The sequence below is a fragment of the Juglans microcarpa x Juglans regia genome, chromosome 7D (genome assembly GCF_004785595.1).
Source record: "Juglans microcarpa x Juglans regia isolate MS1-56 chromosome 7D, Jm3101_v1.0, whole genome shotgun sequence".
NCBI classification, from domain to species: Eukaryota; Viridiplantae; Streptophyta; class Magnoliopsida; order Fagales; family Juglandaceae; genus Juglans; species Juglans microcarpa x Juglans regia.
Window position 1 is genome coordinate 6,900,947 of NC_054606.1, and position 18,960 is coordinate 6,919,906.

General features: G+C 40.2%; 1 protein-coding gene and 1 pseudogene across 1 annotated transcript; both read right to left on the reverse strand.

The window, feature by feature from the left end:
- Nucleotides 1–125: 125 nt before the first annotated feature.
- LOC121239038 lies at nucleotides 126–6,262 on the reverse strand (annotated as a pseudogene).
- Nucleotides 6,263–13,040: 6,778 nt separating this feature from the next.
- LOC121239036 (non-specific phospholipase C1-like) lies at nucleotides 13,041–17,134 on the reverse strand. The gene is made up of 3 exons (XM_041136157.1): nucleotides 15,844–17,134; nucleotides 14,177–14,353; nucleotides 13,041–13,475 (listed from the first exon to the last, which is right to left on the reverse strand). The coding sequence occupies exons 1-3, from the start codon at nucleotides 16,940–16,942 to the stop codon at nucleotides 13,153–13,155; spliced, it is 1,599 nt and encodes a 532-aa protein (XP_040992091.1). The 5' UTR covers nucleotides 16,943–17,134; the 3' UTR covers nucleotides 13,041–13,152.
- Between the last annotated feature and the right edge of the window lie 1,826 nt (nucleotides 17,135–18,960).

The following is an 18,960-nucleotide window of genomic DNA, read 5'->3' on the forward strand; positions in this document are numbered from 1 at the left end:
ATAAAATAAGAAAATCAAGCCAAATAATGATAATACTTGGTAAGAAAAAATTTTCACATAAGCTATTCACCATTCTATACCCTTATATCCTATAAAAAATATCCTTACATCCTATAAAAAAGTTATAAGTGTGGGACGTAAGAGTAAATAGTGGCTGATGTATAATAATTCTCTACTTGAAAAATAAGGTTGAGGGTTAGGAAGTTAGTTTTGTAGGTGTGGATGAGTAATAAGGCTAGAAACTTGACGTACGAGAAATTGGTACTGGGATTTGGTGGTTTTAGTCTAAATAGAGACTTTGATACAATTTGGATCCAGTTGGGGAATGTTAATTCGATGTGGGAAAACAGCATATACCTCCCCAAAGAGTACTTGAATGAGTTGAATCTGATCCCAACCTTACTAAGAATGTAATGATACAACAATACCTAGAATTACAACCAAAATGAAACCACTTATGGAGCCATTGCCGAATTAAAAACCTATGACAACTGAATAAGTAGTTAAATATCCTGCAGATTAATCATGACATTGGGTCAGGATCGCTCATTTTGCATACGCACGTAATCTGAGTAAAACAAAAGTCGGTTTTCTTCGTAGTTAGAATAGGCATGGCCTCCATGCCTAGAGATGTGAAGGCCTGCAATTTCCTCATCCACAGAGATTCTCAAAACCCCAAGCTTGTGTAGGGCAAAGAAAAGAAGCCCCATTGTCAAACTAACCTAGATCACAATTGCCAAAACCTCGACCACTTGGGCTCCAAGCAAACTCCACCCTCTACCAATCAAGACACCATAGGATCTCACCACCCCCGACTCCCCTGAATCGTAGGTTTGAATCACAAATTCTTTTTTGGCAAACAATCCAGTGAACATCAAACCCCAAGCACCACAACTAGGCTGCCTCTAATGGGTCATCAAATCTCAATTTTAGAGCCAATATATTGAGCCCAATCAAGACCCTTGCAACAAAAAATCCACACACAATTGCAGGCCATGGCTCAACAACCGAGCAACCCGATGTGATTTCAACAAACCCACCTAGCACCCCATTGCAAACATCCAATGCATCCCAATGATTGACGAGTAATCACCGGATGAAGAGGGTCACGATTCCCGCAGTTGAGCCGACTAAGGTAGTTGTGACTGGAGTTCTTCCTATTAGAATATCTGAACCTATGGCACATATTGACAAATAGAAGGTGAGCATCACTCAGGCCCATGCAGCAACGAGAGAAGCAGAGGAACACACTACCAATACATAAACAGCAGACTACTGTATTCTTCTAGAAAGTCACAGTAGGAAAATCTGTTATCATTCTCTACGGTTTTTGTAACAAACCAAATATTTCTTTATAATACTTTATCGTGTATAAATATACACATCATGTATAGAAACAATTCAATGAAGAATATTCGAGAAACTCATTCTTTCTAACATGGTATCAAGAGCCATTCGACTACCGTCATCTTGATCAATGGCCAACTCCTCTTCTCCTCCTCCCTCCACCCTCACCTCCCTCTCCCATATTGTCACCACCAAGTTAACCACCGACAACTATCTTCTATGAAAAGTTCAAATATCAGCCTATCTACGAGAGCAAGGACTCTTTAACCATGTTGATGGTTCTCTTCCCCCCCCCCCCCTTCCGAAACCATCTCTGCATCTGAAGGTGCTTTACCTCTCATCTCACCCGCAGTTCTACAAGTGGGCGTGATCAACATGGGCGTGGATCTGCTCGAAGTGGACGGCAAGGCAGAGGTCGTGGGCGTTCCTCCTTTAATTCTCATGGTGGCAGATCTTTCTCTCCTAACAACTCTGCACCTCATTACACGGCTCAACGCCCCACTTGTCAAGTATGCAACAAATCAGGGCATGTTGCTTTGCAATGTAGGCACAGGTTTGATCATTCCTATCAATTTGATGCTCCAAAATCTTTTTCAGCTAACTATACTGCTCCTAGCTCGATCTCTGATTCTTCATGGTACCATGACTCAGCAGCCACTCATCACATTACGAACGATTTGAATAACTTAAATATTTCATCTGAGCAGTATAGTGGTGATGACACAATCCGAGTTGGAGATGGTACTGGTTTAAACATCCAGAACTTTGGTGACTCCTCTTTTTCTTCTAGCTCTTCTCCTATTTCATTTTGTCTTCGCAATATGCTTCATGTTCCATCCATCACTAAGAATCTTGTTTCAGTCCTTCAATTTTGCATTGATAACTCTTGCTTCTTTGAATTTCACTCTTCCCATTTTTCTGTGAAGGACAAACACACGGAGACACTCCTCCTCACTGGTCCCACGCATAATGGCTTGTACGTCTTCCCTTCCAATTTGTCTTCATCCTCCTCTCCATCCACTCATGTTGGTAAAAGAACAAGTGTTGCTCAATGGCACCAAAGACTAGGACATCCATCCTTAGCACTAGTTTCTCGTGTCCTCCATTCCAAGTGCCTGCCGCTCTCTCCCAAGGATTTCAAGTTTCAGTGTCCTGATTGTCCCTTAGCAAAAAGTCACCAATTACCTTTTTGTAATAGTCAGGCTCAATATTCAAGGCCTTTAGAGTTGCTTTGTACAGATTTGTGGGCCCTTATGTTTCTAGACTGGGTTTTAAATACTATCTTTTTTTTGTTGATCACTACTCACGTTACACTTGGTTCTTTCCACTTAAACTTAAGTATGATGTCTCTCATTTTTTCTCTAAATTTTTGTCGTATATTGAACGTTTATTCAACACCAAACTTCTCACTCTACAAACTGATGGAGGTGGAGAGTTCAAACTGTTAACTCCAATATGTCAAAAAATGGGCATCACTCATCGTCTCTCCTGCCCTCACACGCATCAACAAAATGGCCTAGTTGAAAGAAAACATAGGCACATATTTGAAACTGGACTTGTTTTAATGGCTCACTTATCTCTTCCCTTTTCCTATTGGGCTGATGCCCTTGAGACTGCTGTTCATTTAATTAATATTCTTCCCTCTTCTACTCTCAAAAATAAATCTCCTCATTTTCTTGTTTACAACTCTGATCCTGATTACAAATTTTTCAAAGTTTTTGGGTGCACATGTTGGCCCAATCTCAGGCCCTATCTCTCAAATAAATTAAAATTTCGCTCTACACCGTGTCTCTTTTTGGGTTACAGTACATCTCATAAGGGGTATAAGTGTCTAGATCTCACTAATAACAGACTCTATATTTCTCGAGATGTTGTGTTTAAAGAGATATATTTTCCTCTTCAAACAAATGGACTCACTTCATCTTAACTCTCCTCAAAACCTGAAACGGTATCTCTACCCGTAGTCATGCCCTCTCTTCTCGGGTCTGGCCCACATCCAAACTCTTTTAATTAGCCGTCGTTCTCCTCAAGCCCAGAACCTTCTACGTCTTCCTCTTCACAGCCAGTCCTCTCCAGAACTTTTTCACCGAATTCCACAACTCCTCTTCTTCCCTCACCTCCACCTGCCATAATTCCTCCAAGATCACCAATTATCACTTGTGCTCACACAAATTCCTCTCGATCCCGACAGTTCAAGGATGGTACAGTACCTTACTCTCGATTTTGTCTCACTACCACTGCATCTGTCCCAGATGAACCATCGAGTTATTCCGTAGCTGCCAAGTTCTCTGAATGGAGAGAAGCAATGTTACAAGAATATTCTGCTCTACAACAAAATCAAACTTGGAGTTTGGTTCCTCCTTCCTCTGCTACTAATATTCTTGGTTGCAGGTGGGTTTTTCGGACTAAGACAAATTCTGATGGTTCCTTTCAACGTAGGAAAGCACGGCTTGTAGCTAAGGGGTATCATCAAATGCATGGTTTGGACTATAATGAGACCTTTAGTCCAGTAGAGAAGTCGTCGACTATACGGCTTGTTTTATCTATTGCAGTAACTCGTTCATAGCCATTGCGCCAATTAGACATCCAGAATGCCTTTTTGCATGGATCGTTGACTGATGATGTGTTTATACAATAACCTCAGGGATTTCTTGATCCACTTCATCCCACGTATGTGTGCAAATTGCACAAGGCCATATACGGCCTCAAACAAGCACCACGAGCTTGGTTTGCTCAACTCAGCTCTTGGTTGCTTGCTTATGGTTTCTCTGCATCCAAAGTCGATCCCTCTCTCTTTATATTGTAGCATGGTGATGTCCTTATATATTTTCTGGTTTATGTGGATGACATAGTCATCACCTCCTCTAAACCTTCGGCAATTAATTTACTCATCTCTGACTTGGGCCGTGTCTTCCCTGTTAAAGACCTTGGCAAGCTCTCTTACTTTCTTGGCTTAGAAGCAGAACACACTACTCAGGGACTACTACTTTCTCAACGGCACTACATACATACTCTGCTTCAACGAAGTCAAATGCTTCACGCCAAACCAATCTCGTCTCCTATGGCTGCTTCACTCAAATTGTCCAAGTTCGACTCCCCTGATTTTTATGATCCCACCTTGTAGCGAAGTATAGTAGGTGGCTTACAATACCTTTCTCTAACAAGACCTGACATTTCCTTTGCTGTGAATAGGATCTGTCAGTTCATGCACTCGCCCAAGGTTTCTCACTGGAGTGCTGTCAAACGAGTCTTAAGGTATCTCAAAGCCACTATCAACCACGGCTTATTGTTTAAGAAGCAGTCCACTCTTACTCTTCAAACTTATTCTGATGTGGGGGGGATGTCCTGATGATAGACGATCAACGGGAGGTTTCTGTATTTATCTTGGACATCATCTCATTTCTTGGAGCTCGAAGAAGCAGAGGACAGTGGCTCGGTCTTCAACTAAAGCAGAGTACAAATCATTGGCTTCTTCAGCTGCTGAGACAATTTGGCTCCAAACAGTTCTTCGGGAGTTGGGTATTCCGCTTGCCAAAGCTCCCATTTTATGGTGCGATAATATCGGTGCGACTTATCTATCAATCAACCGAGTTTATCACTCCAAAACCAAACACATGGACATCGATTTTCACTTCGTCAGGGATCGTGTTGCAGCTCGCACCTTACAAGTTCGGTTTTGTAGCTCCAAAGATCAAATAGCAGATGTGTTGACCAAGCCTTTGGTTTCAGATAAATTCATCAATCTCAGATCGAGTCTCAATGTGGTAGATACCCCATTGGACTCGAGGGGACGTATTAGAATATCTGAACCTATGGAACATATTGACAAACAGAAGGTGAGCATCACTCAGGCCCATGCAGCAACAAGAGAAGTAGAGGAACACACTACCAATACATAAACAGCAGACTACCGTATTCTTCTAGAAAGTAACAGTAGGAAAATCTCTAATCTTTCTCTACGGTTTTTGTAACAAACCAAATATTCCTTTATTCTACTTTATCGTGTATAAATATACACATCATGTACAGAAACAATTCAATGAAAATATTCGAGAAACTCATTCTCTCTAACACTTCCCATAGCAGTCCAATTAGCTTGGTCCGTTGTTGTTGGATAGGCGACAAAAATCTTAACAAACGAGCCGGGGTTGAACCCGTACCACCCAAACCACAACAAAAATGTCCCTAGAACAACTAGAGTTGCGTTGTGGCCTCGCATTTGTACTAGCTTACCGGACGCATCGAAGCGGCCGAACCTCGGACCTTCGATGAAAGAGCCCCAGAGCCCTGCAATCGCAGCAACTAAATGCATGACACCACTCCCAGCAAAGTCAATTGCACCTGAACCAAATAGCAACAAACTGGAACTAGGACTGAGCCAACAACTGGATGATCAAACCCAGTGAGCGCCGATTGGGTACACAAATCCAGTGAGGAAAAAGGGAAAAATAAGGTAAGCAGTGAACTGGGTTCTTTCTGCTATGGAGCCACTGGTAATACCTGCGGCGGCTATGGCGAAAGCCCATTAATAAAGAAAGAAGCTGTAGTCGTAAGAGCTATTGGGAATGCTGAATAGAGCAAAGAAGTTCGTACCAATGAAAGCGTTGGCACGGGAACCGTCACCAAAAGGCAAAAGCAAAGCCAAAGAGGTAATAAGAGATGCTACCAACAACCGCGTCAACTACGTTCGTAAGCATTATGTTCATCGTGTTCTTGGCCTGGACTTAGCCTGCACAGAGCATGGCAAAGCGAAGCTGCATCACAAAGACGAGGTACGCAGAAAACAGGAGGTAAACGGTGTTGATAGAAGCCGTGACACTTTGTTCCCATGAGGCTTCCATCTCCATGCGTTATTTTTGGAGAGAGAGAGAGACGTTAATTGTGGTCAAGGGCGAGGCAAAATATATAGCTTTGGTAGAAGATATGTTGAACGGTAGCTGTAAGAAAAAGTAGCTGATGAATCTTTGGGTCGCTTGTTCATGGAGCTCTACTTGAGCGATTCATGGTGAATGGGTAGACTTTCATGCCATTCATGCGCGGGTACTTGCTCTTACTATTTATAAAGGACGCACCGTAACGCACGCAATTCAAAACCGTACTTCTATATGAACTTCAACTGCAAGTTGTGCTTTGTGTTGTTCCTTTTCGTGGATCTTGAATCTCTGTTTTAACTCTTATGGCTTGAAGTCTTCAAGCCGACTGCAACATATTTTTTTATTTATCAAAATAATGTTGAAGCATGTGCGTCACGAATTGATAGTAGGATGCATTAAGTATTTTTCTGGATAATGAGTTGATCTAATTTATCTCATCTAATTATTATAATTTTTAAAATTTTTTTAAAAAAATATAATAAATAATTTAATTTTTTCAAATCTTAAAAAAAATAATATTAAAAAATAATATTCTAATAATTTTTTATTCAATTTTTTATTTTATCCTTTTACATCTATCTCATTATTCAAATCATCTCCAATTTTTCATTTGGTGGATTTTATTTTGGCAACCTATTATTGCCAGCGTTAAAGATCATACCTAGTATAGGATTCGGTATATTACAGAAGTTGGTTCCCCCTCTAGAATCCTTTTAGGGAGTACTTCACCCCATTTTTTTTTTATTTTTTTTAAAACAATCTTATTCCTCATTACTGCAACAAGTGCTGGATACATGGAGGGACTTCCTCCAAGGAAATGCTCTCCTCAGAGAGTTTTACAGCATCCTTTACTAATCTATAGGCAATACAATTTGATAATCTAGATACATATTGAAAGGACCAAGATGGCGAGCTTCTTAGTTCTGCTTTGATGTCTTGAATAACTAGCCCTGCTATGCTCCAATCTCTTGTCTCTTCGTTGATGTCTTGAACCACATTGAGTGCATCCCCTTCCAGAATAAGATTTTGAAGGTGTAGATGTTTACAGAAAACTACAGCCTTTAGAGCCGCCAAAGCCTCAGCCAGCTTTGCATCAGGGAACAAATCCCTTTGAGATCTCATAGTTGCAATTACCTTGCCTTCCCAGTTCCTCACCACCACCCCTATGCCTATTTTGCACCTTATTCTGTCAACAGCTGCATCCCAATTTGCCTTAAAACCATTCACATGTGGAGGAGTCCATTCTACTACTTGAGGCTTGTCTCTATGCCTGGAAGAGCAGCTTACGTTTGCTTCTTTGAATTCTCTCAGCATTTGGTAGCTGTTATGGATCAACTTAGAGGGGTTCTCAAATTTCTTTTCAACCACCAGCCCGTTCCTTCTCTTCCAAACTAGGTATGCTGTGATTGCAAAAACCTCAAGGTCTCCCTCACTTACTTCTGATACTAGGTAGCTCATTAATTCCTTGAAAGTTTGAAAACTGACTTGCACTTTCTGTAGCTTCCTTGAGCAGATGCCCCATACATCCTGCACCGCAACACATGACCATAATGCATGTACTGCACACTCGGGTTCCCGTGTGCACACTGGACAGAGATTTGATTCCATTATCTTCCTTTTACTGAGATTAAGGTTTGTAGGCAAATAATTGTGACAGGCTCTCCATAAGAACATTTTAACTGCATTTGGGACCTTTATCTTCCACATATAGGACCAGATCTCTCTATGATTCACACTTCGAGAAACTTGCCCTATAGACTGTTTTTCCATGTCCTTGAGGAGATGATAGGCACTCCTCACTGTGTATAACCCGTCTTTGGTGCACCTCCACACCAGTTTGTCCGAGATGCCCTTCCAACTGATAGGAATCTTAGAGATGTTGCTGATGTCTTCTTCACAGAAGATGCTCTTCAGAAGGGCCATGTTCCAAACTTTTGTCTATTCATCGATCAGTTTATCTACTGTCCAATGCTCCATTCCTTCAACCAGAGGAGTCTGTACCTTGTAAGAGGTAGGTTGCTGGATCCACTTGTCCCTCCACATGTTAACTTCCTTCCCATTCCCAATACGCCATATCAAACCCTCTTCAAGGACTGGTCTGGCCTCCATCATACTCCTCCAAACATAAGAGGGATAGCTACCAATTTTTGCACGCAGAAAATCAGATCTATGGAAGTACTTGGCTTTTAAAACTTGAGCCACTAGAGAGTTTTTTTGTTGGATCAGTCTCCAGCCTTGTTTGCCTAAAAGTGCTCGGTTAAAGTGATCAAAGTCCCTATAGCCTAGTCCACAATCTGTTTTGCTCTTCCCTAGCAGTTTCCAAGGCAGCCATTGAGTTTTTATCCTGTCCCCTCTACTACCCCACCAAAATTTCTGCATTAGATTGTTAATCACCTTAATAATAGCCTTAGAGAGTTTAAAAATACTCATGCAGTACGAGGGAATGGCTTGCACTATTGACTTCATAAGCACTTCTTTTACTGCGTTAGAGATAAATTTCACCTTCTAGTTTTGCATTCGGAATCTGATGGAGTCCAAGATAGGTCTGAACGAGGCAAGTTTGTTCTTCCCCACATATGATGGTAAGCCAAGATACTTCTCAAGGTGGTTTGCTTCCTTCATCCTAGCTGTCGATAGAATTACCTGTTTAGCTGCTGCAGTAGTGTTTTTGCTGAAAAAGATGGCTGATTTCTCCAAATTTAATCTATGACCAGACGCGACCTCATAAGAGTTAAGAATTCTAAACATTCTACTCCACTCCAGGGCGTTAGCTTTGCAAAACAGCAAACTGTCGTCTGCAAAAAAGAGATGGTTAACCAGCAGAGAACCTCTAGCAAAAGGGAATCCCGAGATAAAGCCCTTTCTCTCAGCTGTGTCCAAAATGTTCCCAAGTCCTCAGTGCATAAGATAAAGAGATAAGGGGAGAGAGGGTCCCCTTGTCTCAAGCCTTTCATTGGTTGGAAATATTGTTGTGGTGTACCATTAATCAATAAGGAGTATTTGACTGAAGATACACACTGCATAATTAAGTCAACCGACTCATTTTCAAAGCCCATTTTAAGAAGGAAAGCTTCCAAGAAAGGCCATTCTATACGGTCATAAGCCTTGCTCATGTCCAGCTTCATTGCCATGTAACTCTCTTTTCTGTTCTTCATTCTGTGTTGCATGGAATGCATGACTTCATAGGCTACTATTTTGATCCTCCGGTTTCAACATTCTCAAAAGTCTCCAACTCTCTTTCCTCTTTTCTGTAGCTGGATTTCCGTAGAAGCTTGAAAACATCTAGGTTTGACCTCCCATCTCAGGTGCAACAGTCACTGAGATGTGACTATTTGAGTATGAACATAGTTGAGCCCGCATCTCTTCTTTCCATAGGAGAGCAAGGCCACCACTCCTACCAATACTATCTACTATAAAAGTGTTAGTAAAACCCAGCTTATTCCTTATCTTCTCCATTTTGAACCTGTTGCTCTTAGTTTCAGACAGAAATACCATTGAAGGGCCTCTTTCCTTCACTAGAAAGTGAAGTTCATTAACTGTCCGAGGGTTCCCAAGCCCTCGGCAGTTCCAGCATAGAAGCTTCATAGTGATTGGCAGTGCTGCATAGCAGCCACTGCCTTGCCATCCCCCTATTTTCCTTCCCCATCGAAGACCTGTTTGAGTTTCTTACCCACCTCTCCAGATGGTGCATGTTGTTTTCTCCTCTTTTGTCCAACCTTTACTTTGTCAATATCCATTCCACACGTATCGGTCTTACTCCCCATGTCTAGCCCATCACGTGCCCTTCTCTTCCATCTGGTTGTAACAGAAGGACCTCTCAAGCCAACCTGTGCTTTGACTTTTGAGGAAACTAAGTTGGTAGGTGGTTCAGGGAGACCACCATCTAAGTTATGTTGCACGTGATTTTCTAGATACGTCGTAGGTACCTCCCTCAAAAAAGAAAGGTTATGCTCACCTATTCCCGAGATAGGCTCTCTTCCTACCAAGGAGGTTTCTGCCCCTACCAATTTGGAAATGCTTCCTGTCCTTCCACATTCGTGTAGTCAGCCTGCCTTTTTGAGCCAACAGGATCTTCTTTACTGGGACACAATCCTGGATTTCCTCCTGCATTTATTTCTCCCTGAGCCTCTTCCACAAAAACTGCCTCGAGTACCTCCCTTCCCTGTGTACCTGTTTCTAGCTGGTTTTCGTCATCTTCCTTCCTATTGTCACTCCCCGATCTCTTACCATTACCCTGTACAGTCCTATCTTGGTTACTGCCAGTCAAGATTGTTTTCAACTTAGCCCTTAGCCAGACCATACTGTTGTCTGAAGCCCTCCATGCTCATCTTCCCTCTATCCATACTCTCGCATAGACCCATATCATGTTTGATCAAACCACAATGATAACAAAAATTTGGCAGCCTCTCGTATTTGAAAGGAATCCAGTATTTGGAGTCCTCCAAACTGATAAACTTCCCTCTCGCCAAAGGTTTAGTGATATCTAAGAGGACTTTAACCCTTAAGAAACTACTCCAGCAAAGCCCACTACTATCATTGTCCACCATAAGAACCTCTCCCGCCCCTTTGCATAGATTAAGGCCTGTGTTAGAGTTCATACCTGCAAAAGGCAGGTCATGGCACTGAATCCAGAAAGGCTCTTTCTGGAACTTCATTTCCATCCAAGACTTGAAGCCTTCACAGTCTTGCATGCATACTAAGTTCTTGTCAAAGGACCAGGGACGACCCTTCATGATCCTCGTCTTGTCTTCTATCTTCTTGCATTCCACCAGGAACTTGTTCTTGCCTATTTCTTTGAAAACAGTTTTACCTTCAACCTGCCACACTTGGGTTAAGGTGCTCCTAAGCGTACCTCTGTTAGCTTCCTTGTCAACCACCACCAAAATCACAAAGCAGTGTTTACTTTTTGTCTCTGAGAGTCTCACATCATCCACACTTATCACCACCTCCTTTTGTTCCTCTTCCGTAAGCTTCAGTTCCTCACACATTTTTAAAATGTCCCCTTCCATCCCTTGGCCTTCACAGACAAAAATCCAGAAGGGTGAAAAGCTCTAAGTTTACAAAGAAACTTAGAGAGGGAGAGCCTTACCTTCACTCAGTGAAAGAAGGATGTACTGGTGTCACTACTTCACCCCATTTTAATAATCCTTTTTGGCCGAATCATAAAATAAATAATAATAAAAAAAAAGCTTTAAAAACTTTTAATTCTCTTACATAAAAGGCTTTTTCATTCTAGAAAATTTAAAAACTTTGAATTTGTTTTTTAAAAAGTGTTTTTCTTTGGTTCGGTTTTTAAATGATGTTATCCACAATTTCCCTATGCTAACGCTACTGAGAACTTCTTAAATCACCACTTTTAAGTATAGAGCTAAGATTTAAATTTAGGATTTCTACCGTAATATCATATAAAATCATCTATTCCATAAGTTTAAACTGGTGGAAAAAAATAAATTTAATTATTTGTATAATATTCTTAACATTCGACAAGATTCATTTGTGGGTTAATTACGTTTTGTCCTCTCGAACTTTCACTCAATTCACAATATGTCTCCAAAACTAATATTGCATTAAAGTGGACTTTCGAACTTTCAAAACTTTCCAATCCTCCCTTCGGTATACCAACAGCGTTAAACTTAACAAAAATTCACTACACATGTTGTTCATGTGCATAACATTCACTGCAAAGATTAGGGGTACAAATGGTCCGGACCGGACCGAACACCCAAAGGGACCGGATTAAGTACTAAATAATTAATAAAAATATTTATTTAAAATACTAAATTAAATTAAGTGACTTATTAATGTGGATTAAGTAACAAACTCAATAAAAAAATATTTTATATGGTCAATGATAATAAATTAGATGAAAATTATATTATTAATTTACATAATTACTATATAATTAACTAATTGATATTATATATTAGTTAATTCATAGAATATTAACAAGTGTTAATAACATATTTAAAATTTTATATTGTTAATAGTGATAGGTTAGATGAAGATATATATAAAATATTGTTAATTTATAGAATATTAACAAGTATTAATAACATATTTAAAATTTTATATTGTTAATTGTACAATTATTATATAAAATATATATATTTTTTTTTCATTTGCTCTGGTCCGGTTCGAAAAAACCCTGGACCGTGGAAATGTGGACCACCGGTCCGGACCGAAACGGTCAGTCCGTTCGGTCCGACCGGACTGTTTATCACCCCTAGCAAAGATATAATTTTCATTTAATTTATTATCATTGATCATATAAAATATAAAATAATATATGCTATCAATTAATAATAAATCATAAATCATTAAATAAATTTTTTTATTAATTTATATATGATTAATGAATATCAAATAATTTCATTGTGTACATAGATTATTCATACTTGTTTGCAACTTAAGTATAAAATAATTTTATATATAGTTAATAATTTATTATTAATTGATAACATATATTAATTTATCTTTTATATGATCAATGATAATAAATTAAATAAAAATTATATGCAATGTATTTTCGTTAGATTTAACGTTACTGGTGGACAGAAGGGAGAGATTAGAAAGTTTTGAAAGTTAAAAAGTTCACTTTGATGCAATTATTAGTTTCGGAGGCACATTATGAATTTGAGTAAAAATTCGAAGAGACAAAATGTAACTAACCCTTCATTTGCTCTTTTTCCTTTGACAGATGGTCAAAACTTCGTCTCATGAACTCAATCCTACTGCAAGGTTCTTTAGAGATCAGAAATCGTTGAAGAGAGTATGTTTCTTTTGTAAAGCTTGTAGCTAAATGGGTTGGCGTCAATGCCATAGAGATAAAGATGTACGCGTGTATATATATATATATATATAGATAGAGAGAAAGAGAGAGCGGAATTGTAACCCAAATTTTATACAACCGGCATTTCTGAAGAAAAAACAATCAGTGGCTCCCTACGTAGAGACCATGGTCTCTAAGCATAACTCGGCTAGTCAGGGAAGGTCTCATTGTAACAATTGCAGACTCGTTGGCTCCAGCTTTAAGAGCAGCCTTTCCCGCTTCCAAGAACCTCTTGACTGACTCCTCTGCATACCGGTTGGCTTCACCCACTGTCATGCTTTTGCCGATATCTGGGTATGTATTCAGGACATAGTCACCATTGAGCTGGGATGCGAGCTGGATCAGTTCAACTTGAAATTCTGAGAGGCTAGCATCTTCTTTCGGTCCCCGTGGCCTCAGGGATATCTTAACCTCAGGAAGGGTTTCTGCAACCAGATTCCAAGATTGTTTTTTTTTTTTTTTTTCTTCCTTTCAAAATAATCTATTGCGAGGAAGTAACTAAAACGTTCTAACAGTGCTAAAATTAAGTAAATGAATTGCATATAAGCTTATATTCCTCTACCATAAGTGAGAATTCCTCTACCAATCCTTGGCTTCTTCAACTACAATAAGCAGCCACATGCTAGATTATATCTTTCATATCTCCTTGAGTTCTTATGAGCAGACCATCGTAGACCATCTGATGAACTTTTTCCAGACTTGCCATACCATTCAAAAGGACAGTTTTAGACTCAGAGTTCACTAAAGTGGCTGTTTTTTTTTTTTACCAATAAAAAAAGCACCGTTCTCAAAAGGGAATGTGCAGCTGCATACTCTTCTCTATAGGTACATCATACTACCCTCTCCCAACCCAAAGAAAAGGAAAGACAAATGATGATGGTCATGGCACGTTTTTTAGGTCATGGCACTGCCACACAATAATCATCAAAAGTGTGATAATCCAATTAAAGATCTAGATCAACTTGTGAGAGGCAAGTTCCACCATTGTACTACAGAAAAGCCATTTTTTTTATTTTATATCTTTCACGTTATGAAGTGTCAACTACTTAAAAAATGCAGTGAAAATGTGAGAATCAAAATCACTAAGCAAAAGTAATTTGATGCAATAAAGGACTGTGGTGCAAACCTGGACAATCATCACGGGGAGAATCAAGAATGTCAAAGTAATCCTCAAAAGTACCCGCCCATGCATCCCTTTTGGTCAGGAAGTTTGATTCCAAATTGAAAAGCTTCTTTACAGTTGCGGCAATAGAAGAATGCTCGTATTGTGAATGATGTTTTGGTCCATCTGGCTCATGAATCACTGCAACAAACAATCAAGAGTCAGTCTGCAGGTCAAATGATTCAGACCCAATATGTAGTAAAAGATGGAAATATCAGAGGTGCATAATGGGTGCCGCTAGATAATGATAACTCTTTAGAATTAACCTCTGTTACTTGTACGCTGCGAAATAAAAAACTTATTACTTGTACAATATATACCTCCCTGAATACTATAACTTCAACACAATGTATATCATAAAGAAGCTTCACAGAAATATGGCAAAATGAAAATGCTGCACGTTTCATTTGCAAAGCATGACCAAAAAAAGATAACAGTTAAAGGAGTGGTTTGGATTCAGTGAGAAGTTGAGATGGGTTGAGATGGTTTGTGAATAGTAGAATAAATGTTGAATTATTTATTATATTTTGTGTGGGAATTTGAGAAAGTTGTAATGATGAGATGAGATGAGATGAGTTGAGGTGGGTTTTAAATGCAAACAAGGCCAAAATCAGGCCATAGAGATAGATAATGCCTTTTGACCAACTGTACATAAACCTAGAGTTCAAGGTCTTTCTGAACCCAGATATTTGGTTGGTTTGTCAGCCATTAAAAGACTAGACAAAGAAGCCAATGTAGAGTTCAAGCTTGGTCTAACCTACATTGTGTCACTAAATCACAGAAGGACAAAGTTCTCCTTTTTGGATAGAGGGTAGGGGATTAGTGGTAATATCTCAGCATGGCAGTTTTCATCTGTTTGACTCATTGCATGAATAACAAAGTAATCTTATTCACGACTCATCATCAGAAAGCATAAATTTCAAATCCATTTCATTTCACAATGTTTCTAAACCGTGTCTGTGTGTGACAGAGCGTCTGTTGTTTGCCTATATATATGATATGTCAGTCGGCAGTGAAGCAATTTATCCTCTGGCTTAGGATTTATCAAAAGGAGTGTTGCCATGAGAGTCTCTGTTTTTTTCTATCAGTAAATAAGAATTTTATTAAAATGGGCAAAACCAAGTACACAGGACATATACAAGATCAACACATGCATGGCCATGAGAGCCATTGTTATGGCAGACTAGGAATTAAAATGACCGGGTTAGCTGGGAAAAGGATCTTACCGAACCCAAAGGTCATACATATATAGTTACAATGCCCATAAAAAAAATTACATATAGTTACATTGCAAATATCAAGATGTATGGAAGGTCTGGAAGTAAAATGCTGCCAAAACAGTTTCTTAATATCCACATAATTCTACACATCCAACACAAATATTCAGAGCCAAATCACAATTACTCAGTATACCACAAGTTCTGAATCCTTCAAAGTAGAAGTAAGTATGGGATGCCAAGCCAACACAAGAAGCTGTAAAGTAACTAAAAGAAGCCATAGGAGGGTATATACAACAAACAAAATACCATATATAACATATACCATCTTAGAAACCAAAAACCCAACAACAATATCCTGCAACTTCGAAGCAAAATAATCTAATATGGGGGTCAGAAAAAGAAAAAACTCACCGGTGCCCTTCTCGACCCATGGTGAGACCAGAATGGTGGGGACCCGAACACCCAACCGGTCGAAACGGAAGTAATAGGGGTCAGGCCCAATTATCCCGTCAGGGTTAGGCACACCAGATACAGGTGTAGGCACGTGGTCATAGAACCCTCCATGCTCATCGTAAGTTATCAACAAAGCCATCTCGTTCCACTGCGGGCTAGCCCTCAGAGTCTCGTACACCTCCTTCACGAACCTCTGCCCGATCGCCACGTCGTGAGACGGGTGGTCGTCGTTGGCCGGCATCAAATCCACGTCAAAGTACCTCTGTTCCAACACCACATAGTTGGGAAGCTTACCCAGCTTAGCATCGAGCTTAAACTTCAAGGAATAGCTATGGAAATTCGTCGCGTGCTTCAGCTTCCTCAAGCTTTTGAAGAAGAGAGTAGCGGGGATGTTTTGGTAATAAATACCGAAGGTAAGGCCGTTTTCGTCCAGAGAATCGAAGATCGTCCGCTGGGGGAACCCGTGGATAAGGTCCTTCCGTACGTTACTCATGGCGCCGTGTGAAGTCGCCGAGTGGACGTAGAACCGGTTCGGCTGAGTCGACGCTGGGACCGAGGCGAACCACCGGTCGAACACTGCGAACTCGTTCGCCAACTCGGTGTAAACCGGTAGCACGGCCGGTTTGAACCCACTCATGACGGTTCTCGGCATGCTTTCACTCATGTTCTCCGCCTGCTGAACGAACCCGTTCATCAACGGCGGCTTCGAGCTATCGTCTGACCCGAATATCTGCTCACGGATCGCCTGAAACGAATGACCCGGATCCGAGTCCACGAACAGGGCGTCATCTGAGACGAAGACTTCCGGGGAGTCCGGGTCGGAGACTAGAATCCGGTTTGATTCTTCGCCTGTCAGGCCATCGATCTCGGGCCTGGTCGATTTGAGCCATCCTAGAACGTGGTCAAAGGAGCGGTTTTCCATGACCAGGACGACTAAGGTCTTGATGGGTCCGTCGATTTTGTGCTTCTCTTTGTGCGGCTTGAAGTCCACAGATTGGGAAGAGACTATGAGGTAGAGGAAGAAAAACAAGGCGATGGGTGCTCGCCGGGAAGCCATTTCCCGGTGATCGGAAAAGCGTCAAGGTTGTTTCTTGTGGAAGACAGGTATCTATCAATCTCTCTATCAAAGGTTTTTGCTTTGAATCGGGACAACAAAAGTATTCTGATTTTGTAACTTTATATAAAATTGTAATGAAGGGTGACGATAGATGTCTGGGAATAAGGAATTAGAAGACAGTTACCAACTTTTTTTTTTTTATTGAATTTGTGTGTTTTTATACGAGTAATATCGTAGAGAAGTCACTCTAATAGTAAAGAATTAACATTTATTATATAGTTATTTTTAATTTTTTATTTATTTTATTTTAGATTTAAAAGATATATGATTTAAATAATATCATATCATACGTATAAAATAATTATTCTCAATAATAACTTTTATTTATATTTATTTTTTTATATTATTAAATGATTACTAGGTTGTGTCTTTTGTCTTTTTGCAAGAGCCTGAGGCGATTATTCCTATGAATTTAAATTTTAAAGTGGTTTTTCCTGTTCAAGTGAGTGGGTTGGATTGCCCAGATAGCTCATGGATCATATTTATCAAAGAAAGATTATTATTATTATTATTATTTATTTGATTAGAACTTCTCCAAAGTAGGATCTTTCATATTCATCCATATATAATAAATTTCAGTCCCATCGAATCTTCTGAAGTTTCTCATACATGAAATTGGATAAGTCACTGACTTTGTCAGGGAGTGTAATCTTAAAGAATTGTTTGCACTTGTGAAATATCAAACCTCAAACCTTGAGGAGCTATACCACAAGACCAAGCCTTCAACCACTTTGACCAACCCCTTAGAATTTAAAGAAAGATTACTTATGTGTTCATTATTATCTTTTATCTCACTCTTTCACAAGATATTGTTTCGAAATTATTATTTTATTTTATTAAAATATATAAGTACATAAAAAAATGATTTATAGTATCTATTCTCAAGTCGGTAGGTAAAGTATATTATTCACATCATTTGTTTTTTAAGTTTATCTTTTAAATTATGTAAATATTTTATTTTATTTTAACAAAATGTAAGCATTTTACTAAATATGTTATCTATACTGATTTATAAAATACTTCATATATCTCCTTATACTTAAAAGAGGCTATAACGACGTGAACAGTAATGAATAGTAGTCTCTATTCATGAACAGTAATCGTGAACAATAATAAACAGTGGTGAACACAACAAAACCACGGCAAAACCACTATCTCTTTGCGTCCCTCTCTGCATCCTCAAAGCAAATCCACGGTAAAATCACTATAAAATCACAACAAAATCACCACAAAAATATCACAAAATAAAAAAATCACCACACAAATCATGGTGGTAGAGGGGAAACTGGCCGTGTGTGAGAGGGAGAGATGTCGTGAGAGAGTGAGGGAGCATAGGTGGCAGATCAGGGCCATGGGTGGTTGGGATGGGTCGGTAGTGGCCTGAGGATGTCGGAGAGGGTGGTTACACGCCTTGGGTGGCGGCGTACGGTGGTGGAGGTGGCCTAAGGGGAAGTGGGCGTCCGTGAGGGAAGGTGAGCATGCATGGTGGCTAGGCTGGACGTAGGGATAGCTACGAGAGGTGGTCGGTGGCCAAAGGAGGTCCTGGTGGTGGTGCGGTAGCCAGAGGAGGTGGAGCTCCGCCGTGGGTGTGGAGAACCCATGCAAGAGAGAGGTGGATTTCTTGGGGGCAAACAGTAGGGAGATGGAGGTCGAACTCACTGGAGGAGGATGGTCGATGGGAGGGGAGGCTACCGTCGAGGTGGTGGCACCGGAGGATGGTGCACGGCGGCACAGTAACATCAAGCACATTTGGGATGTGCATTGCCGAGAGAGAGGAAGAGAGAGCGTGATAGAGGGAGACAGGTGTGGGGGACTCGCCGGAGTGAGGTGGTGCCGATGGAAGGGGTGGTGAGGCTCACTGGCGCACGGCGGTGCCGGGCTGGGCAGTGGAGGAATTAGGCATGGGGAGAGCTGCGTATGACGTACGCTGAAAGAAATGGAGGAGAGAGAAAGAGTCG

Excerpts from the sequence above, each read along its gene's own strand:
- LOC121239036 (XM_041136157.1), bottom strand. The coding sequence starts at position 16,942 with ATGGCTTCCCGGCGAGCACCCATCGCCTTGTTTTTCTTCCTCTACCTC. Across the intron at positions 14,354-15,843 it reads ATGGGTCGAGAAGGGCACCG|TGATTCATGAGCCAGATGGA; the intron begins GTGAGTTTTTTC and ends TGTTTGTTGCAG. Across the intron at positions 13,476-14,176 it reads TCCCCGTGATGATTGTCCAG|AAACCCTTCCTGAGGTTAAG; the intron begins GTTTGCACCACA and ends ATCTGGTTGCAG.